The following is a 24,617-nucleotide window of genomic DNA, read 5'->3' as shown; positions in this document are numbered from 1 at the left end:
TTTTGCCTGAATGGCATCCAACTGTCACGGCGCAGCCTGAGTGTTGGTATGAGGACGCAAGTGCAGACGGAATAATAATGGATTGCATTTATACAGCGCTTTTCGGGACCCCTCAAAGCGCTTTACAATACCACTATTCATTCACTCTCACAAATCATACACTGGTGAAGGCAAGCTACAGTTGTAGCTACAGCTGCCCTTGGGCAGACTGATGGAGGCGAGGCTGCCATATCGCGCCATCGGCCCCTCTGGCCATCACCAGTAAGCAGTAGGTGAAGTGTCTTGCCCAAGGACACAACGACTGAGACTGTCCGAGCCGGGGCTCAAACCGGCAACCTTCCGATTACAAGATGAACACCCAACTCTTGAGCCACGATCGCCCTAAGGTACTAAGGTTAAACAAAAAGCGAGCCGTTTATTACGGCTGATACACAAGTAGAAAATAAAGCAAAAGGCGAACAGGGGCAAAAACGAAACTAAAACCTAAACAGGGAAAACTAAACTGGTAACTATGACAACAGGCGTGAACATGATTGTGAACAGGAACGTGTGAGAAACTATAACGAGGAAAATCATGAACATGAAACATGAACACGACCTGAGCAGAATCATGTAGTACATGGAACGGGAAAGAAAACAGTCAAAGGCTACGTCCACACGTACCCGGGTATTTTTGAAAACGCAGATTTTTCTATGCGTTTGCACCTTTTGTCCACACGTAAACGGCGTTTTTGGTCACTGAAAACGGAGATTTTTAAAAACTCTGGCCAGGATGGATCTTTTTGAAAACTCAGTTTTTGCATTTACGTGTGGACGAGAAAAACGGAGAAAATGCAGAAAACGCAGCATCAAAGGTCTGCGCCTTTTTTGACGTCACACTGTGCGCCACGTTATGGTTTCGGTGAAATGAATTTCTACAATACTGTTACTGTTAATTGTACTATCTGCAGTGTTTAAATGCTTACATATACACACACAGTTACTGTCCCTCCACACATACAACTCGGTTCTGCTTCTATGCCCCAGCTTTGTTTTCTTTTTCCCACCGAGGCTTCTAGACTTCTGATTGGCCTGCACGGTTAGGACTATATCGCCACCTGTTGCTTTGGTATGTTCCTAGCAGCGTTTTCCTTCATTTCTGCCTTTACGTGTGGACGGGATTATTTTTTAAAACGAAAACGGAAAATCTCCGTTTTCAAAAATACCCGTGTGGACGTTGCCAAAGACTGAATGAAAACACACAGAAGGCTAATGAGGGAAGTGGAAACACCTGGGGAGACATGGCTGACACAAATGAACATAATAACTCCACAGGAGAAGAGCAAAACTAAGCACATTGAACATAGAACCACAAGACTTTCAAAATAAAACTGGAATCACGGAGAGATGTAGACATAATAACACCGACTACATGACACACACAGACAACAAATACATGACATATTGTCACTGAAGACAAGAAAAGACTTTTAAATCAGGAGTTATAGAAGAACTAGAAACTCAATTCAATCCTACGTAACAATAGCAACCAAAGAACTTAACACATTCCACATATCAAAATACAAAATAAAATTCAAAATGCTGGGTTACAGACCCAACTCCTGACACCCAACATTGTATCAGTATATAAATGACAGAAAATTAGTAAAACCACAATTGTCCCCTTTCAATGTTAATTCATTTTTTTTGGATTAGCTGTCCTGCCGTGGTTATTCTTTTGACCAAGGTCGCTTCTGCTTTGCTGTAAGTGCAGTAATTTACTTGATAAATGTGCAAAAAGCTTACATAAATGAGGCAATTTTTAAATGTAGTTCTTGGCTTGGCTTCAAAGTTATAGACTGAGGGAACATATTAGCACAGAAAAGAACAGTCTAACCAGCTAATGAACAACTTGACTGATTTACTGATTCACTGACCGACTAACTAGCCAGCAAACAGTCTGCAAATGCAACCAAGACAGAAATAGAGAGAAGTAATGAAGGAAAGTGGAGAGACATTTAGATAAACTCTGTTTTTTTTTCCTCCGAGAGGCTCCAGTTAGTTTCATTTCTATAACAGCAGCACATACACAAACAGAATATTCTCTCGTTCAAACACACCTCAACACAAACAGTGCTGTTGATTGTGTATTGCCGGTTTGTTTATTAGCTCGCTGATTGAGCAGCTCTGCCTTCTACAGATTGGATGACCTTTCCAGATCCTTCCGTCGAGTCCGCTAAGTAGATCGGACGGTGAACGCAACTCGACGCGACAACACTTTATTCAGATTGTTACTGAATGAGGAAAAAGCAGGCGGTCATATGTGTGTATGTGTGCACATTGGGCTGTTTGTACACACTCACTCTGCCTTCATTGGTTCAATTGAGGCCTCATCTCCATATAGTTTGTATGCAATTACATCTGAGCGGCGCTCTGAGTGCCTCTATATGATTGTGTCTGGATACCGAGTGCAACTAGCTGTGGTGTGTGTGTGTGTGTGTGTGTGTGTGTGTGTGTGTGTGTGTGTGTGTGTGTGTGTGTGTGTGTGTGTGTGTGAGAGAGAGAAGGATAATTTGTGAGAAAGAGCAGCGAATCATGCTCCATGTGTGAATATGTTTGTTTTTGTGTGTGAAGCAATTGATGGTCAATTTGTGCGCATGTGTGGCTTTATGGGAACATTTGTGCGAGCTTGATAGGAGTGTGTGTATGAGGGGTAATTTGTGCCAGAGAAAAGCAATTCGTATTAAATGTGTGCGTCAGGTTTTATGGGTGATCTGTGTTAGTGAAATGTTTGTGTGTGTATGTACATTTATATGCATACACATGTACGTGCCGTTTCATAGATGCGTGTGTATGTTGTCAGCTGACGCAGAGGATAAGTATGGAGAGTGTTTCTAGTGGCTTGCTGAATGCTTGCAGGGCTTTAAAGGGCACGTCCGACAAAACGCGCCACGTCCGAATCTCCTTCACCTGCAATAAACAGCTAATCACACTCAGTGGAAGATGATCCCACTCAGACCGCCGACTTCATCATGCACACACGTTCTGTTCGCTTTCAAGAAGGCTCACTGTGTTACCTTGATTCTGGTCATCTTGGTCTTTATTTAAGACAGGGTATTTGTACGTTGTAAGAAGCACTGAATTAAGTTCACCTTAGAATGTATTAAAAAGTCTTACGCTCGAGGGGTCTTTGCAGAAGTGCTAAACCAGAGAAAGGCAGGAATTTTTCATGGAAAACCTGCAATTCAGCAAACTGAGAACATGACATGCATAGACATAGTGTTAATTTGTAACATTACAGATTATTTGACATTAGACTGTTTACCAGCATAGGGTCTACTTTTATTTATTTTTAAATTCTATGGATGGTTTTATTCATTTATTTATCTAATCGACTAAAACATAAAACATAAATTTCCATGTAGCATTAAAAGTCTTCATTTTACAGTGCAGAAACCTATTAACAGTGTATTGGACGACATCTTAAGGGAATTTTATAATAACTATAAAACAACATCATCTCAAGATTCAGCAGTAGTGCAAAATATTCTTTAAAAACCCTTTCATTTGAGCGTTAAATGTCACAAATTATTCTCTCAAAACAGTTAAAAACATCTCAAAAGAAGCTGCTAATCAAACCTGTAAGTTGCATTTTTCATTGCAAAGAGGTATTTTAGTTTCTTTTCTTGCATTAATATTCTTATATTGATTGTTATGAAGCCCTTTGAACTATCATCAGCATCCACAGCATATCGTGGAAACAGCATATCAGTCCTCATTGGTTATAGCAAGGTACAACTAACAAACATAACAGAGAATATGTTGATGTGAACGCAATCTCAGAATGAACCAAAGAAGTGTAAGAAATAATTCAGTCTGGGTAATATATACCCCTGTGTTCTGTTGTTTTCTCCAGGCGGAGCAGACCACCAGTCAGTGCGAAGCCCAGCGAATGGCCTTAGAGCAGATGGCTATCAAACTAAGCAGCCTGCAGTACCCCTCACCCACCAACAGAAGGCGCGGCAATCACCTGGCCAGGAACAACAGGTAACTGCACAACAGGAAACAACAGAATAAGTGATCAGTAATTTTCTGTTAGCTTCCGTAATTGCTTTACAGTGCTCTATTTTGTAAAACAAATGCATGTCTACTATGGGAGGACCTGTTAAAACTTCCCCACATCCCTCATGTACACACACATTCGTGTAGTGCTAATTATGACGCATACACTCAGAATCGAATTGGTAGAGTATTCATTGACCTCCTGGGCTACAGTTCATCCACCACTAGGCTACCGTATTTTTCAGACTATGAAGTGCAATATTAATCAACAGGTCTATTTTCATACATAAGACGCATTAAGCGAAACAAAACATGACTGAAAGCCTTGAGTTTGAAATCCGCTTCGTAAGCATGTCTCTTAATAGGTGCCATTCTGGGGTCCTTATACACACAGAGTAATATTATGTTGAAGCACAGTAACTCCGCGAGGCTCCTGACTACGGTAGCCGTAATGCTCCGACAATCCATCATGCGGTGCAGCTTCGTGGCTTACCAAAGTCGTACTAACACATTTTCACAGATTTTTGAGCGCCGTGTACCACATAAAATCGGTTCGAGGTCAGTAAGCACAACCAGAATTAATACATAAGGTGCACCGGATTATAATGCGCACTGTCAATTTTTGTGAAAATTAAAGGATTTTAAGTGTGCCTTATACTCCAAAAAATACGGTAATTTAGCAAACTGGTTAACAAACCTCAAACCTGCCGCATGACTAGGCTGAGGATCTTCATTCTTGGGGTTATGAGAATCAGACGGTCTCTCTATATAGAATTTAAAAGTTATCAAGCCAGGATAACAACAGCTCCCTACTTTAGAGGTGATCCCTGAGATTTTAAGAGAAGTCACAGGGATCAATGCAAGTACTACAGAACCGTAAGACACTAAGCGACCACTTTAAACCATCAGTTTAATGTGTTAATTTAGTGTAATATAGGCTCGAGCTTATCCCAACTAGGGCCAAATGTGCACTACACCCTGGACAGGACACCACCAATTCTGTGAACAGTGAATATAAAGTTTTTGCATGTAAAACTTTATATTCAGCCATGTATTTTGAAATTTACCCCAAGCTTCTGTGTCCATTACTTAAAAAATATATCCTGTAGGAGACACATGATTCTTTTCATACACCCTGTAGAAATTCTATGCACTCATAAAACTGAATTTCCCTCCTATGGTCAATTGAGGGACAAAGCCTGTGAGCCCAGAAGTGCCAACCATTGTTCAAACTTTCTGTTTGTGATGTGCAGCCAATTAGAAGAAAAGTGGCTCAAAGGGAACAGGAAGTGAGCTAAAACAATGAACTAAGGCCCAATAGGAGACAAACGAGGACTTCTTTCTTGCTGCTCCTGTGTATTCCAAGAATAAAATCCAGGGAGCTGTAAATCATCATAACAGGTCCACTTTAAAGTCCTTTGTTCTGACTTTTAGAAGTTCCACCATTTCATTGGGCCTGTTAAACAAGGTGTTCGAGTTTGTGTGTTGAACGTGCAGAGGACAGAAGCTGCAGAGCGTAATGGAGTGCAAAATAATAAGAGTGAAAACTAGCAGGTCAGTGTTGTCTGTTGTGATAGAAGCGACACAGGCAAACATAACAGACAACACACACATGCAGCTAAACGCAGTCACACACACACACAGAGCATGAGCGTTAACAGCAGTAATCTGGTGTGGCCAGGCTCGGCTCGGCGAGCACCGTGTTTGGTCACGCTGCCTGTCGGCGTTTCATCCCCGGCTTTGAGGAGCTTCTCACTGCAGTTATCACTCACACACAGGGCGCACACACACACACACAAAAAGAAAATGACAACATACACTGAGTAGTGTGTATGCAAATAAAAAAACTGAGGCTTAAATTACTCCCTTTGAGTCTGTAGCATGTTGTGTTCTGCAGACTTTGCGGGTGTTGTCAGTGTGACTTCACGGTGGCTTCCGCGAAGCGTGCGGTGCGTGCGTTGTCTGTGCAAGTGTCCACATATACGAATCAAACCCACTGCAGTGCCACTGGACTGTCTTCTACTTGAATTAAATAACAGTTGTTACATGCGCAAGTTGTTTGTGCGCAAAGAGTGAAAACCCACAGCACAAATGTAAATGAAAGCCTCATCTTGTTTGTGTTTTTCAGCCCTCTGAGGCTGCGGCGTAATATTTCAGTAATTTTCATTGAATGTGTCGGGCTCTAATTGGTTATTCATATGTTAGCTGTTGCCTTTCACATTTACATTTGGGTATGTGTGAGCGTGTGTGTGTGTGTCTGTCTGTCCAGTGCAGTGGTGTGTGTGATGCGTTTTGTATTAATTGGATGTTACATGTTTTTCTTTGTGAGTTTCATTCTGTTGAGATTTCTGGTTTTGGTTCAGTTGTGAAGAAAATGAAGGTCAGACGGAATTATTCACTAATCTCAAGCAAAATATCTCAATTCTAAATTATTAGCAGAATGAAAGTTAGTAAGGGTGGAAGATATAGATTTTTTGTAGTAACTAAAGTAACTAAAAGTCAATTTTTATTTTTCATATTTCTTATTGTTATGTTCAAAATAATCTAAATGCTTATATAGGAAAGATGAGGCATGTCCAAGCTTCTAACCAATCAGGACATGAAACCTTTCAGAGCAGAAATATATATATATATACATACATCAAAGTCATACTTTTAATACCAATAAGTACTTTGGTTTCACTTGTTACCTTATTTAACATATTTATATCTTAAAAAGTCCAACATGAATACACGAAGGACTAACATTAGAATTGAAAGCAAATGCATGTTTAACTGAATGACTGAGTGACTTGACTTTGCAGGAATTAATGACTTTGTGATAAAAGAGAAACAGAGAGAGGATTTAGACTTTGTAAATATATGGATGAATGAACTTAATGTAAGAATGAGAAGGACCCTACACAGGTCTGAATCCAGAACCCTCTGACTGTGAGGCAACAGTGATACCTCCTTAAAACTCTGTTATCCAGTTCTACTTTAACCACAGACTTTTGATGGCTGTCTACAACCATTTGGTAGCTGAAGATGGCATTTTAGATCTTTTTCAGGACTAATCATTGTTTCTGTTCAGTTTTTACTATTTGAAACGGTTTTGTTTTATTTCAGTTTTTATTAGCTTCAGTGTTGTTTTTAATCTTTTGAATTGTTAACGTAATGGAGGGCATACTGTATGTCAGAGGCAAGATTTAGGAAAATCAGTACTGCTATTAAACTGAAATGAGTTGACTCACAGTCTCAATAAACTCGTCCATCAATGCCTCGTCAGGCAAACAGGACTAAGAACATTTCATCTATAGTTTTATTTTATTTAGTTTTCCAAGTTGACGAAATCATTTCAGTTTGTTTATTTTAGTTAACTTAAATTGTTTTTTCACATTTAGTTTTAGTTTTTTAGTTTAGTTTTAGGGAACTTTCCTATTGTACGACGTGTTAGTCAGTGTTTTTAGTCCACAAAAGTCTAAATAAATTAAACTTGTGCACCACGCTCTTTTCCAAGATTAATAAAATAATAAATTAGTGAGTGAATGACTGATTAAGCACCCGGGTTTTGTTTGTGGACAACTTGATTTGAATGTTTCCGTAGGGTGAACCCGTTAGCATGGATGAATGAAGAAGTGTGTGAATATCAGCACGGGCCTCTGCGCTGCTCTTCATCGACAGTTCGATTTTAATGTCTCTGTAGGATGAATCCATTAGACTGGGCGAGTGTCAGTGAATCACCTCATAAATCCAGCAGAGTCTCTGACTGAAAGGTGACGGCTGCCAATATGACTCATTCAACCTTTCATTCTATCGCTTCATCCTCCTCTCTTGTCATCCTTTCTTCCTTCACTCCATCGCTCCCTGCGTTCCTCCTCACCCTCTGTTCCTGCTCTTTCCCAGTTGCTCTTCCTTGACCTCTGCTTTGTCTCCTCTTTCTTGGCCTTCTGCTACCTCTTCATTTCTCTTCATGTTTTTCTCCTGCTCACCTTGCTTTATTTTGCATCCTTTCTCTCAGTGTAACTACTTTGTTGCCTTCCTCTATGCACCACTCCCATCCTCTTCTTTACTTTTATTTATTTAGAATATCTGTCTTCTCATCTTATTGTTACCTTCTCCAGTTTCCTCTTTCTCCATTCCTCTCCTCTTTCTCGTTCTCTCTCTGAGAGCCTTGCCTTCCCTCCTCTTGCCTTATGTCCCTTGCTCTCTTCTTTCTGCTGTATGGAGGATGATGAATTAGAGACAGCAGTTACAGCCGCTATCGGCGTTGCAGCAGCAGGCGACAGGGAGAGAGAGAAAGGGAAGTAGAAAGTGAAGTATGATAACAAATCTGTCCATTTAAGCCTGAAAGACACCGAGAGTGTTTTAGTTAGCAACAAGGTATCTATCCTGAATCCTGTTTAAAATACAATACTAGTTAAAGAACTTCTCAAAATAATGACACCACAGATCATTAAAAAATATATATATACATACATAAAAGAGTAAATCAGTAAGAAAGTATTTAAAAATGAAAGATTCCAATATATTTTTTAGGCCCCTCATGAAGACATTTTAAGTTTCAGTTGGGTGGACTATCACCTGCTATTTTACACCAATAATCAATAGCAAGGTGTCTCAACAGTACCTCACGGCCAGATATCGGAGCATTTAGCTGTATATCACCATATAGTTTTATTCAAACAGCTGTGTACAAAATACCAGAAAGGAAAGACAGAAACTCAGAACTTGAAATTTTTACAGGGTTAGTAAACCCTGTAAAATAGAGGACACTAACAATGTTACAGCAGTTATTTTGAAAAGCATGTATTTCACATCACTCACATAAAACTCAACACTGACTGAAGGACATATGGAAGGAATCTGGAGCTGTGAGACAAAGAAGTACAGAACTTCAACATCTATCATAGCATCACACAGGAAAATTAACTTGTCCATCTGGTTGTCACAGTGCAGGGGTGTCCAACTCCCGGCCTCAAGGGCCGGTGCCCTACAGGTTTTAGATATCGCCCTGGGTCAGCACACCTCAATCAAATGATCAGTTCATTACCAGACCTCTGGAGAACTTCAAGACACGTTGAGGAGGTCATTTAGCCATTTAAATCAGCTGTGTTGGATCAAGGACACATCTAAAACCTGCAGGACACCGGGACTCGAGGCCTGGAGTTGGACACTCCTGTCATATTCCCTTCATTGCAGATTGAAGCTGGGCCCAACAAATTCCTTTGCTTAGTGTCTGTGTGCCATTCTCTGTTGTGTTTGGGTAGAAAATAGAAAATACAGACGTATAGGATGTGTAGAGGTCAGTGTTACACTGAAACACATGGCATTTAACTACTTAATCTCATCAGATGCACATTTATTTCATTATTGAAAAATGTCTGGATAGCTAGTGTAGATATCAGTATGTTTTTCCATGTAGGTTTGCACACTTTCTATCCACATTATTTTTTATATCCAGTGTTGACTGGAATTATGTTGAGGTAGAAATGAATAATAGATCCTTATAATTCAAATTTCCTCAGGTGACTGAATGTCAGAAAGGCTCTCTATAATACTCTTGTGCGCTCCGTCAGCGCAGTGTGACAGAAAACGAACTTGACACTTCAAACACTCTGTAACCATCCCGGTGTTGAACGCAGCCCCACAGTGGCGCCTCGTCGATCCTTCCTTTCCGATTTGTCTGTTTTCTCGTCTTCCACCCCCCGTGAGATACTGTTTTACAAAGCATTTAGTTAACATTAGTGTGAGAACAAGACGGAAATGGAGGAGAGGAGGGGAGGTAGAAAAACGACAAGAGAAAACAATCTGTACGAGTGTTGTATCTGCTTCATCTGTCTTAGTCAGTAAAGGGCCGCTCTGCTCAGCGCATAATGAGGAACACCGCCTCTGGGGGAAGGAAGCAGCGTTTGCTTGCTTTGCTTTTTTGTCCTCGGTTTAGCTTTTATTTCACGGAGAATCACTTTCAGTGGAGGACAGGAGGTGTGAGGAAAGGATAGGATGAAAATAACAGAAGATCAAGGCGGGGGGAGTTAGGAGGAACAGGTGGAAAAATGTTGGCAAATCTTGTTTTATTTCTCTGTAGCCGTGAGCAGGAAAAAGGAGTTATGAAAAAAGCCGCAGAAGATGAAGAAAACAATTTTTAGAAAGTAAAAACAGAAAATGGGGACAAATTCGAAATTGTGATGGATATAAAAACCACAGAATAAACTAAGGTCATTTCTGAAAAGTGGGGAACAGGATAAGAACAGAAAGCTTTGGGAACAAGTTTGTGCAAAATAACACAAAATTATTACATGCAAAACTCTCAGTCACGAGGAAAGGTTAAAGTGGTTATTAATCATAAGTATTCTTGAGATGACAGAAGCAATTAACATGATAAATATTTCAGAAAATGCCATAGTTACAAGTTCTTTATGTGTGGGAGCAGAAGTAAACTTTTCCAAGATGCAGGAAGTATAATTTTATTAAGGTTTTGAAAACACATGACCAATAACCACGTGATGCTAACTTGTCCTCCAGTTTGTACATGTGAACATCATGGTGATAGTGTAGCATCAAATGAATAATGCCCAGTCATGCAGGCCTAGAGACTGGTCTGAAACCATACGGCCGGTCTTGAAGGAACAACGAGTATTCTCTGACTGGTTGCGAGTGGTTGCTGGAGTTTGATGCCACACACTACGAAAATGATTGCTAATGCCCCAGTCACGTAAGGTTGGTTAGTGATCCCCTGGCAAGAACCTGTCCCTGTTTAGGGAAAAAATCTGTATCGCCCAACCAGTTGGAAAAAACTCCCTGTGTTTGGTTGCAAGCATATTGCTGTGGTAGTAGTTTAAATAGAACTGATGGACTTGTCTACAGACACTGTTCAGGTACTCTACGACCTGTAGTCAAACAGGTGTCCCAGTCAGGTATTGCCACCTCGCCCCCAACTCCAGTATTCAGATCAATGATGATTTCAAAATTCGCAGAAGTTATGAAGAGGGAACCTATCCTAAATCCATTTTTTGTGCCAAGCTGTAAATATACATTTAAGGTTGTAAAGTTGGGCATTTTAATATGAAATTGTCACTTCAAACCATTTGAGGCTGGGCCCCAAAAGTGAGTAGAACTGCAGTTTTGTATGCATGTAGCATTGGCTTCATTTTTCAGCTTCAGAGGTTGCCCCTTGGTTAAGACTCACTTATTGGGTCTATATTGCAAAACAACAGATGTAAAAATATGTACGTGTATATAATTTCCTCAGGGATTAATAAAGTATTCTGATTCAGGCCCATAAATGCATGCATTCATTCCAAAGATATTAATAGTTTGAATTTTGTAGCTTATAGGAGACAATGGTAGAGAGTTGAGTATTTTTTGTTGTATTTGTTGTTTTTTTCATAATTTCATTCATAGTTTACTCTCCCTACTTTGATGGAACATCAAATTGTAGTGTGTTTCCTTTTTTAAGTGATGAATATGTATGCGGCTTTCTGGGTAACTGTGATTTTCAGTAAGTGTGTGTTTGTGTATTTGAGTGATTTTCATGTGTGTGCTTCAGAGAGCACCTCTTAATGTGTGGTCGCCTTGCCTGGCATGTACGTGCAGTGTGTGTGCTTGTGTGCGAGTCACTGTGGAAATACTGTGGGTCTGACAGAGCTGTCAAACTGTCGTCGTCAGCGACCGGAGAATTCCAAACAATTTCACCGCTAATGTTGAGAAACATGTTGGCGATCCCCGCCGAGACCGAAAGCCAGTGAATATATAAATAATAAACACACACGCACCTTAACAAAACGGCTGACAGTAATGCGCGTGTTTGAGCAATCGGCCCCTGTTCCAGCAGCATAAATATTTGATGTGATCCTGTGTTGGGAAGGGGGAGGTGAGAGGATGAGTTAGGAAGGGGAAGAGGGAGGTGATAGTGGGAGGAGTGAGCTGAAAAAGGGGAGGGAGAACTAGAGAGTAAGGAAAGGAACGATGTTAAGAGAAAAAAAGGGAGGTAGAAAGATTTAGAGAAAGTGCTAGGAAACAAGAAAAGGAGGAGGAAACAGGAAAAAGAGAGGTGGAGGAGAAATTCTGGGCAAGAGGAGGATGTGGGAGGCAAAGCCATGACATTGAGAGGTCGGAAAAATGAGGTGAAATGGAGAGAGGTGGGGGTGAAATCTGGGATAAGGAGAATGGGGAAGGGAGTGGGATGAAGCAGCAAGAAGTGGGGGGATGACAGAAGACGTGAGGGTGTAAGACTATTTATCGTACTACACTTTCAGTTCAGTTAAATTCAGTTTTATTTATGTAGCGTCTAGGCGCCTCGAGGCATTGTATATTGTAAGCTAAAGACCCAACAATATTAACCACGTCTGAATACAGTTTTACAAAATTAAAATTTAAACAGAAATTTAAACAGCCTGGGTGCTGATTGTACACAGCAAATCCAGCATGTTCAAATTAACACTGTCGGATTTGATTTCAACACTATTAAAGTGTCTATATGGGTCCACACCAGAGAGTGTTAATTTAACTCTTTTTGGAGAGTTGGTACGTTAACTCTGATTTAGTGTTAAACACCAAATCTGTCTGGAGTTGATAATTTAACACTTGGTGTTAAGAGTTTATATATTAACTCTCAAAGAGTATTTTAGTTTAACTACGTAAGAGTTATCTTCTAATTCATTCTAAAAAGCGGGAATTTTACTGTTCTGAACTTCTAGAAATTTCTTTTGGAAATAAACATTTACTAAAAAGATGCAATGGTTTTTGAAAAACATTTATTCTGAACTGTGCACCACAATTTCAAAACATTTTCTGAAAGATGTAACAGTATACATGTTCTCACTTTCATTAGAATTTTGTTTATCAAAAGGTCTGACATGGTAAATGCAAATAACAGCATTCTCATCACTTATTTCTTCAATACAATATGCATGTCCTTCATTCATCCCTTTGTGGAACTTCAACGCACTTCTGCTCTCCCCCATATTCCATCTTCACAAGCATATCCTGTGTGGAGATTGAATAAAAATTAGTTGACACTAATTAATGGCACAAATAATCCAGTAAACAATTGCAGCACAGTAAAAAAAAAAAAGGAATCCTCTTTGAGCCATTACTTGTGTAAAGTATTTTCCCAAAAGACAAGGACACAGGCAACAGGTAATACTGAACTAAATGTAAAACCTCAACCTTTTTCATTTTTACCTAAACCGTGTGCACAAAACTCTGGAGGGATCTATGCTACCGTAGAATCGAGTCAGGACGTCTGCTACTGCTGTTTGCTCGTTTTTTGTTTTTTTTTATGGGCGATCGTTTTCAGGCTTCAAGTAGCACCATTATACCAACATTTCACATTCTAGACATTGTTTTAGGTGTATTTGACCAAACGTTTGACTGAAAATTCACATGCAAGCTTTTTTCAAGGCTGTGGTATTTGCCCGCAAACAATACCTTTCAGCTAGCTAAAACAGAATATTATGCTATCAGCGAGCAACGTGGCTAATGCCTTTCACACAGCTTTGTCTCAACTCCAAAGAGCCACAGAAGTAAAAGCTCATAATAACAATTGAAACAATCTTTGAAAAAATGACTTACCAAGCATGGCAAACAACTCAAATATGTAGAGCAAAATGTTCTGAAACGGCTTCACTTCAGCTTCGATTGGAGCCGTGCTGGGGGCGGAGTCTGCGAATTTACTCTGTTGGTGTCATAGCCCCTCTAGGAGTTCAGAGTTAAGAGGTCAAGAGTTAATGTTTCCATTGTAACACCTCCAGATTTGACAGAGAAACACTCATTTTTAACACTCGATTTTAACTACTATCATTTTACACCTCAGAGTTACATTAAAAGAATGTGACTCTGCTTAGAGTAAAATTAACTCTACTTTTGCAAGGAGACTATTAACACCAAAAAATTTAACACTTTTGAATTTGCTGTGTATAAACTGTCATGAACACAATATCTAAATATCTTTCTAAGACACCCATACAGTTGCTGAAGATGTCAGCAGGAGCATGGATGTTATTTTTTCTGAATCATCACAAAGTTTTAAACATAAACTTTGCCATTTGGTTCGACCAAAATGTGTATCCAGGATGTCTCTCTTCTCAGTAGCTATTTAATAATATACCTGTGAGTGGAAACAAACACATAGTGGGTTTTTTGTGTTAACTTAAAATGTTTAAGGCAACTTAAACATTTTGACATTACTGCTCATGGAATTTATACGTTTTAAAAAGGTCCACATGTCCAGGCCTATCTTAAGTTTGCCACTGAACATCTAAAGGATTCAGAGAGGGCTTGGGAGAAAGTGTTGTTGTCAGATGAAAACAAAATCAAGCTCTTTGGCATCAATTCGCCGTCTTTGGAGGAAGAGAATTCCTGAGTGTGACCCAAAGAACATCATCCCTACAGTCGAGCACAGAGGTGGAAACATTATGCTTTGGGGTTGGTTTTCTGCTAAGGGCACAGGACGACTTCCCCGCTTTGAGGGGCCAGTGTATCGTAAAGTCTTGAATGAGAACCGCCTATCCTCAGCCTCACTGAAGATTGGTTGTGGATGGGTCTTCCTGCATGACAGTAACCCAAAACATACTGCCAAACCAACAAAGGAGTGGCGAAAGAAGACTCATATTAAGGTCATGCAGTGGCCTACCCAGTCTAGAGACCTCAATCCTTCAGATAATCTGTAGAGAAGCTGAAGCTTCAAGTTGCTAGGTGGCAGTCAAGAACCAAAAAGTATTTAGAGGGTTTCTTTAAAGAGGAGAGGACCAAAACCCTCCTGACATGTGTGCAAACCTGGAGACCAACAACAGTTTCTCCAACAAGTCATGTTTTGCTTGGTAATCAAATACTTATTTACTCCGTGACATACAAATCAATCTATAACTTATATGTCATGTGTTTTTTTCTGAATTTTAGTTTGATAATTTGTCTCTCTCCATTAATATGAAACTAGCATTAAATTACAGGCTGTTCATTTCTTTGGAAGTGAGCAAACTTGCAAATTCAGCGGGGATCAAATAATTGTTTCTATAATAATCTCACAAGACAACTAATTTAAATGAACTGTCAGCTTTGCCACACAGAGTGGTCTAATGTTCAGTTGTTTGTTGGTGGCTACCAAAAGCATCTTGCTGAGGTGCAAGTTGGTAAAGGACATTTAACCAAATATTAGTGGGAGTGTATATATACGTATTTCTGACCGTGTTGGATTTGAGAAAGTTCAAAATAAATTCAACTTGTGAACCAACTCTATAACATCCCAAATTTACCATGACATTCAAGCACATGATCTATAAACTTATGACCACAACTGTAAAATGTGATGAAATACTCCCTGGAACGGCATTTTAGTTTTGCTTTTTGACACTTTTTTCTTTTTGCCTTCTGTTGTCTTTTTCTGTAGAGCAAACTTTATCTGTCAGTCAGTTTTTAGACATGTGTTTTATCAATATAACAAGATCCACGTTTCCCTTTGCCGGAGGACAAAAAAAAATTACAATAATAAAGGAAATAATAAAATAGACAAGATGAATCATAGCAAAACAAACATTTAATTATAACAGTTTAACTCTTTCTTCTCTCTCACTTCCTTTTGTCAGTCTGCAGGAGTTTGAGGCTGAATACCAGGAGCTGTGGGATTGGCTGATGGACATGGACGCCATGGTAACAGACAGTCATCAGCTGATGCTGTCAGAAGAGCAGAGACATCACCTCTTCAAGGTAAATAGTGTTACTTTCACCAACTCACAGTACATGTGAATAGACATGACACTTCTGCATCCAGTGCGACTGATGCTTCTTCCAAATATCCAGCCTGTGGGCGCTGGGCCATGAAGGAAAACTGTGCATTGAGATGAAATGTACCATGGTTGTTTCTGTGTATCAAACTACTGCCATGGTGCTTCCCTTTACACTACAGTGTCCATAATAGTGTAACTAGGGGTAATCCTTTCAGAGAACTCATTGAAGTCTGCACCTTCTGTGGACTCTTTTGAGGTCTGCAACAATTGATATTCTTTATTTGATATTCTTAAGCAGACTTAATGTGCACATAAAACCTGCAAGTCTGGACTTTTCAGTTTGCATCGGAGGGACATGGCAACAAGTGTGTGACTTACTCTTCATAATCTGGTTGGAAAAAACAAGTAATCAAGTTACTGTCTGCCCTCACAGTGTACACACTTGTACCCAATTGATGCGTGATTGTGCTAGCAATGTAGTGAAAGTTATCAGTGTTAAACTGAACATATGCCCTGTTGGAATAGAGTAGCCTTGTGCATTTTAAATCATTGTCAGCAAGAACTTAGTGATATAACAAAAAAACAGACATACTTAGAGATGAAGGCTATTGGTCAAAAAAAAAAAACAGCCTAAGAAGTAGGCTGCAGTATACTGAAACATCAGTGTAACTTCCATGTCTGAAAAGCCAATGTACAAGTGCTTGGACTCTTTCATATGGCCAGCAGGGGTGACTTCTCTGGTTCTAGAAGGAACTCTAATCGTATAGATGTCTATGGTCCTTCAGAGTCTTTGTTTAAGACCTCAGTAAACTAGAGTCTTTCAAGTTTTTCTGAATGCAACATGATGTTCAGTTTGTAAATGATGGTCCCATTAGTGTCAAAAAGGAGGATGAGTTAGGATGAGTTCACAAAACCTGATCTCACTAACTAATAGGCTGAGGCTACAGTTGCTACATCAATCTCAACAGCCAGTATGTTCATTTTAAGCTGATGCATTCAGCGATGTGCAAAGATTTTGTACAAAGTTTTTTATAGTATGATAAGATAGCTCACAACTGGCACAGCACGGTCCTATTATGACACTCTTGGATGCCTCAGTTTGGAGTCACTTTCTCATCTAGTTCAGCACACTCTGTGCTATAGATGTGACATGGAGGCACACAGCAAACTTCTAATAAGAGAAAAAGAATAAAAGAATAAAAAATTAGACATAGTAAAGAATAAAAAATGAAATTCCCAAATATGCGATGAATAAGTAAAGTATTTCAAATTGTTTTGTATAATAAAAAACAGGAGGTGATGGAGATAAGGCACTATTACAACTTTACCTGGCAAGAAAGACTTCACATGTTTCCAAACATTCACAAAGGGCCCATCGGCTGCTCTGCTTCCATCATGGAGGAGCAGCACTGACTTCAGTCTCAATATAAAAAGAAAACATGTAACTGTGTAGAAAATATAAGTATTTGATGCAAATAATGCCCGCCCACTTTGGCTGGCTTCCTCTTTCCTGCCCTAATCCTCCCTCCACCTCAGAGCTCCTTTTTCTAGCCAGGCACACACACAAACATACACCCGTCTTCATCCTCACCAAGGAGAATAGGATTACAAGGCATAGCCTCCCTCATAACCATATCATAGAGAAGGGTGTGTGTGACAGAGAGAGAGAGATTGTGTGTTTGTGTAATGACATCACTGCCACCAGATGAGTAACACAGAAGAACAGGATGTGTTACGATTAGAGATTTCTGAATTGTGCTCTTCTGTCCTTTAACCTTCCTGCCTTCTTGGGACCTTTTTGTGCCACTGCTATGTGTTAAATGGCTGCCATTTCCACTGTGTTCAGTGGAATATAACCAAACTTGCCACAGGATAGTTTTTACCTGTCAATGTTAATATTCCAGTGTGAATTCCTTAAATCAGCCTAAAATGGCTGAGCAGCAGAAATCCCCACACCCATCACCCTGGGGACCATTTTCTGCCCATTGACTTCCATTATAAACGCTATTTTTCAACCCCAAATTATCATCATATGATTTTATTTTTTCTTCTTTTCTTGGATGTCAATGAAGACTCAGGGCCTTGAAGTTTTAATTTTTAAATTGCAAAAAAAATGCAAAAAAAATAATGGCAGGTCAAAATGTATGTTGGTGCCAATCTTTGGTCCATCTAAAGGCCTACTTATAATGACAATCACATATTACTTCAACTGGTTTTTTGTGGAAATATTTAGTTTCGTTTTTTGGTTTTTGGGGCTTATAACACAGGGCGCTCATGTAATAACACTGGGATTTGAAGGGTTAAAACAACGAAAATATAATTAAAACTTTACATGAATATTTCAGGGAGAAGTAGTTTTACAAGGTTGGCTAATTTAAAGTGGAATAAAATATGGATATATGGTCTTTTTATGGCGTGGCTGAGAATGGTCCCTAGGGTGATGGGTGTGAGTTTTTTAAAGGATGGCAGGAGGGTTAAATGCTTACAAACACACACAGGTGCGCGCACGCACACGAAAAGGGGAATCGAATAAAAATATACTTGTTCCTAAACTGTGTAACAGTTTAAAAAGTATAAGTAAGTCATATTTTGAGAGACAGTAAATGAAATATTGAGGTATGTGTGAGCTGGTGCCATGTGTGTACAATTCAGATTCACTCAATTGGCAGATGTTCATGAATCAATGTGTTAATTTCACTAGTGTCAGGTTGGAAATATTAAAAACGGTTGGGTGGATTAAAAATCGAGACAAAAACTTTAGGTGGGTTTTTCCAAGGAGTGGAACCTTGTGGACCTAAATCCACTCCCAGTTCCAGTTTAATGCACTTCACAGTCTTTCCTGGGCTAGGCTCTACATTATCAGGCTTGACTAAATTTTTAACTTCACAGTCTCAGCTGTACAATATTCATGTCACAGTGCTCGTAGTGATTAATTATTTCATTTTAGTTCTCAGTTGGAGGTTTGGGGTATTTCTAACGGCAGTAATATTTCTCATTTGTGAAATACTGCCTATTGTCAAAAGAGCTTCTGTCACTGTGAGCTGCAACTAAATAAAGTATTGAAATGGATCTAAACTGGTTTCTTTTATTTACAAACCACAGTAAACAAAAACCCCGGCTTATTCTGGCTAGATGCTAAATATTTGATCAGAGGGATTGGTGCAAAAAATACACTAAAAATAGGTACATGATAGTTCACATTGGACATAAAAGACCAATAACCAAAACAAAGCAGTGTTACTGGTGCTGGACATTTTAACATTTTGGAGTTAACGTGTGTGTCAACCATGCAACTGTACGCATGTATATTCATTAATGGTAATAGATAAACTGCGTGCACATACTCTGTTTTTAGAGATCAAACTGCTGACATCTCTTTCTCTTCTTACCCACAAGGCACTGCTGCGAACCAGCAGACATGTAACTTTGTGTTGTTTTCCACTCTTTTTCCCATCCTTCAAACGTCTGTGTGCGTGCGTGCAGACATGACTTATTTAGTGGCCGATGAGACTCACCTGGCCTGCAAATTATTGATAAGTGTAAAGATGAACCTAATTTCTCCATAGGAGTTGCACTTAAATATTCATCTCCATATGAATATTCATGGCAGCGATGATGCGTGCATGAATATTGGATGACTCTGGAATCGCTGGGCATTCTCTTCTTCTCCTTTCTCCCTCGTTCTTTCTTTTGTCTTTCTCTCTTTTTTTTCTTTTTTTTTGATGTGTCAACTCTACCGCTAAAATATTGATGCGGAGCTCAACAGCGTCTCCTCGCCCGGTCCAAGGTCGCTTTCTTATACTGTTTCTCTCCTTCTCCACCGCTGAGACTTACGGAGACAGGTCTACAGGCCTGTATACTGTAAGCTGCTCATATAGGGCTTTTGTATCTTATAGAGGTTGTTGTGCTGTGTTCAAACTGTAAAAATACCATGACAGTGAATCCACTGCATTCATGTAGCAGCTATAAAATGCGCTTGTGCCCCAACAACTTTGTATCCTTGTATTTTCCTTGTATATTTATGGCTGTAGATAGCACTGTGTCTTTCATTTACCTGAATTTCTGCATTTAAACAAAGCATTTTCTCATTAAAGTGTTCAATTAAAATCATTACTGGTGTAATCAAACCCCTACCAAAGGGATTAGTCATTCATCTGAGTAATAGATGGGCATTAATGGCAAAAAACTCCGGCAGAACCAGGCTCAGGGAGGGGCGGAGCCATCTGCTGCAACTGGTTGGGGTGAGAGAAGGAAGACAGGATAGAAAACATGCTGTGGAAGAGAGCCAGAAATTGATAAGAAGTATGATTCAGTGCAGAGAGGTCTATTAACACATAGTGAGTGAGAAAGGTGACTGAAGAAGAAACATTCAATGCATCATGGGAATCCCCCAGAAGCCTACGCGTATTGCAGCACAACTAAGGGAGGATTCAGAGTCACCTGATCCAGCCCTAACTATATGCTCTAGCAAAAAGGAAAGTTTTAAGCCTAATCTTAAAAGTAGAGATAGTGATAACAGCATAGTTTTGTGTAGGCTAAAGCTTCATGCTGTAATCCAAACAATCAGGAACATGAAGCCATGTGACTGCTGATTTTCTAAGAATTAAGCTTAAACCAGTGGCTAGTTGGAAAACTAGTGATGACGAGTGTAAAACTGTGATTTCTGACTTGCTTTAAGCAGAGACATTAAAAGAGAGGGACACAGCACTCAAAGAATCCTAAATTGAAATCTATGGGAACAGTCTCTAGAAACAAAGACGATAATTTCTCTGCTCAGCCCAACAGGGACACATCCACTTGTGCTGCTGCACTGACGGATGTGCACAGCTGAGTGTCACCACTGTTTCAGTTATCTGATTACAGGCGGATCTCTTTGTTATCAGAGTGTTGGCAGATGTACTTTTCATTTTCCTTGGCTTAATGTATCCATTACGTGAATTAGCATGGCATTAGTTCAGCCTAGTGGTAGGCGCAGGAAAAATAGTTTATTTAAACATTATTTTGGCAGAAAGTCACCAAAAGTTTAAAGTGTTTCTTCTCCAGAATTGTTCGCAGGAGCAGAATATATAAAACGAAGATAAATAAGGTACAGTAAGTAATGCAGAGGTCTATTTAGGCATGATTTCAAAGATAGACTTAACAACATGTGGCAATAAATGAAGCATAATAAAATAATAAAATAAAACTAGCATAAATGAAGGGAGGACATTAAAGGAAGTTGCAAGAGCTTGAGTGATGTGACCTCTGAATCGGAGTAATGAAATATCCATGAAGACTCTTCACACCAAACAACCCCAGTGAGCCTTAACATGTTATTCTCAATCCTCCATTGGAAAGCTCAGTTTTGCAAACAGATTTCTTTTTATTCCACTGATTGTTGGGTTTTCTCTATATTATTGTAGTGTCTTTGGCATAAAGCACCTTGAGGCAACTGTTGTTGTGGTGCTATATAAACTAAACTGAACTTAACTAGCTTCCCTCTGCCATTTTTGCTTTATGTAGGTACTGATTCCCTTTTATATTCTTTAGATCACGTTTAGATCAGAGTCTGCCTAATAGGCACTGAAAAGCACTTTTATTAAGCTGTTGAGTGCTATTTGAATCTCTTCCTTAAAACTATGACTAGGAATCTGAAGAGGAATCTTTTTTTTTAACTTCTTTTTTAACATTTTTCAGTTAAAAGCCACACTTTGCACAGTGTCACTTTATTTAAAAAAGGTACAATATAAGGAGAGACCCTTAATGGTCCATTGCTTATGGTTTGCATATAATTTATTAGGTACAAAATCAATATCGTGTCAGTAGCTTCTTTATCTCTTCTATCAAACTAACCTTGATGATAATATTTTGCCATGTTTTCACAGATAAATTAATCCATTTATTACCCAGGTCCATTAGTTTTTGGATCAGTCTTTTGTCACTCAGCCATGCTTGAATTGGAATATACCCAGTAAAGTGTTCTTCAGTTTCCTTCCATCTTGCTTTGCACAGTAGTTTCAGAATAAGTCTGAAATATATTCCTTTTTTAAGCAGGGTAATGCAAATTCTCCCTTGTTCTTTTTCAGTATGCAGGTTTAAAGTCCTATTCTCGTTTTTTTCCCTTGCCAAATATACTGTGATACTAATTTGTCCCATTTGATTGAATTGCTTATCGTTTATTTCAATTGAGAGTGCTTGGAATAGTATAATAACCTGGGTAAGATGGTCGTGCAGATATCCTCAGACCTCCCATCAGTATCTTTCTTCGCACTTATGTAATTCAAAGCTCACTTAACTGAAAATTTAAATGCTTACGCCTCTTTTGGAATCCTGGGTCCAGGAATATGAAACCTGATTGAACCTCCATTTTTTTTAGTGTTTCATGTTCCAATTCCACCAAATGAGTCTTTCAAGGAAAAGTTACTTCTGTTTCTTCCTTCTTCAGTTCAGCCATAAATTTATCTCCTCAATTGGGTTTCCCAGACTGTTTACATTATAGCTTGCTACTTCAATTTTACATGGTGCTTATATACACCCCTGCTGATACGATGACAGTATGAGCACAATGGATAAACAGTAACGCAGCAAGCAGAAGCGTAATATACCGACGATTTGTCACCTAGTGTAAAATGTTACACTTTGGGAGTGAGTACGTGTTGACTCTTCAGGTATCTCGATGGTACAATACCTGGAGCCTTTCCTTAACCTCCTAGGACCTGGCGTCCACATATGTGGACATCACATTTTGGGTTATTTAGACCAAAATTCTCAATTTTGCTCTACAAGGGCCTGATATCTACTTATGAGGACATTATACTGCTACTGTAGATATAACGAATATCCTCATATGTGACTCTCATTTTTCTTAGAAACAAAAATTAGGTAAAAAAACAAATCTGGTAATTCTTTATTTTTACATTCATCGGGCCCCAATATGCCCAAATATCAAAGAGAATTTAAAAATGCATGCCGTGGAAGAGTTCGGGTCTTAGGAGGTTAAAGCTTTGTGTCAATGCATTTCCATTATGACTGATTCAGTCCAGTATGGATGTTGGGTTTTTGAAAACCTTCACTGGGATCCCTCTCCCTGGTATGTATAGTGTCGCCTGCTGTGCTGAGCTGTAGGTCACCATGCTGCCTTTGTAAAATATTTATTTATTTATTTTTTACTATTGGGAGCCTCTGTTTATCCTCTGTGCTGTCTAAGGTGGTCTGAAATGAAGTTTTAATTCATGCAAAACTGTTTTTTTCTCTTTTCCTTATGGCTCTAAACAGAGCTGGATCTAATATAAACTACCACTGCAATCCATATTTATTATGGGAGCACTTCATCCAACCTTCTTATGACTGTGTTGGATAAACATTCAGTCATAACAGGCTCACTATTATTAACAAGAACGCGACACATAATATGTGGGAGCTATGTTACCATGTGTTATATATGCTCATGCAGTACAAATGAATGCTTGGACATTTCACTACTCCTGCCTCTCTCAGTTTGTGTGTATCCTGCAGAAAAGCAGCTCTAACCCTCTTGTTTTTGCAGTGATTTTTTTTTTCGCTCCATGTGACCGTTAAAGAACCTCGCTGTGCTCCCCTAGAATACTGGGGGGACTCGACCTTGTAACCATAGCAACAACAGGGCCCAACAAAAGTTGGGGTTTTTTGGGAGGTGTGGGTGTGTGAGTGTTTGCCTTTGCGTGGTGTGGAACTGAAAAAGCAGTGTGTATGTGGGCATTTTTGTGTTGTCTTTGTGTGTGTGTGTGTGTGTGTGTGTGTGTGTGTGTGTGTGTGTGTGTGTGTGTGTGTGTGTGTGTCCTCCGGAAAAGGATAGCTGGGCTGACAGTTGTTCTGTGAGTAGCCTTGGCAGGCCGAGGCTCTACTGTTTATTGTGATGTTAGAGTGAGGCACTTATCAACCTTGGAAAGCAGGGAGGAAGGAGGAGAGGAGTGTTTGTGTGCTCTTTGATACAGATATGTGTAGTGTTCCAGACACATAAGTGAATCTGGAGAAGAAAAAAAAACTTTTATGTAAAATCCTTCTAGTTTGTGGTCAACATCTGGAAAGTGCTTATTAAGTTTCTAAGGGGAGAGAAAGCCCACCTTTTAAGTATAAAAAAGTACTATAATATATAGTATGCAGCACACAGTAATATATTTACATTTGTAAAAAAAATGCCCTACATTTATGTGAAAAATAAAGTTTCCACCAAACTCTCTGTAGTGCAATTAAAAACTAAGTACACCCCATGAGTCAGTAGCTTGTAGAAGCATCTTTAACATCAGTATCTTGATGTAATCATTTATCAGTTTCTCACTTCATTATGTGGTTATTTTGGCCCACTCTCCTTAAAACTGTTGCATCAGTTCATTGAGATTTGTAGGCATTCATTTATGTGCAGCTCTCTTCAGGTCCTGCCATAGCATTTTTACTGGGTTGAGGTCTGGACTTTGATCTTTTTTTCTTTTTTAGTCATTTAGCTGCGGGTGCATTTGGGATCGCAGTTGTGTTGTGACAACTAAAACTAAAAAGACAGATGACCTCACGTTTGACTGAAGAATACTTTGTTATCAAGAGGGGTTTATGGTGGACTCAATGACCGCAAGGTGCCTAGGTCCCGTGGCTTCAAAACAATCCCAAATCATCACCCCTCCGTTATCATGTTTTACAGTTGGTATGAGTTGTTTGTGCTGATATGCTGTGTTTTTCACCAAACAGGATGATCGGATCAGATCAGATTAGAAAATTTGCTGTGCATTATGGCCAAATTTGGGTCTTTTGTCCATTGCTTCAAAGGACATTGTTCAGATGTGGTTTGTTCAGATGAATCTCCGCAAACCTAAGCTTTGCTGCCATGTTCTTTTCAGAGTGAAGAGACTTTCTCTTGGGAAT

The 24,617-nt window shown here is 39.3% G+C and overlaps 1 protein-coding gene across 1 annotated transcript in view; it reads left to right on the top strand.

Moving 5' to 3' along the window:
- The window catches only part of akap6 (A kinase (PRKA) anchor protein 6), a 213,787-nt gene that overhangs the window by 104,579 nt on the left and 84,591 nt on the right, over positions 1-24,617 (top strand). The window contains exons 13-14 of the mRNA XM_085343525.1: positions 3,896-4,026; positions 15,606-15,726. Of these exons, the coding sequence (XP_085199651.1) occupies positions 3,896-4,026; positions 15,606-15,726 (252 nt within the window). The remainder of the gene's footprint in view (positions 1-3,895; positions 4,027-15,605; positions 15,727-24,617) is intronic.

Source organism: Diplotaxodon limnothrissa, linkage group LG19 (genome assembly GCF_057381915.1).
Source record: "Diplotaxodon limnothrissa isolate DT_005_m linkage group LG19, D_limnothrissa_male_GT1.1, whole genome shotgun sequence".
NCBI classification, from domain to species: domain Eukaryota; kingdom Metazoa; phylum Chordata; class Actinopteri; order Cichliformes; family Cichlidae; genus Diplotaxodon; species Diplotaxodon limnothrissa.
The sequence above is the reverse complement of the archived record's forward strand: the minus strand, read 5'-3'. Positions and strand labels throughout refer to the sequence as shown.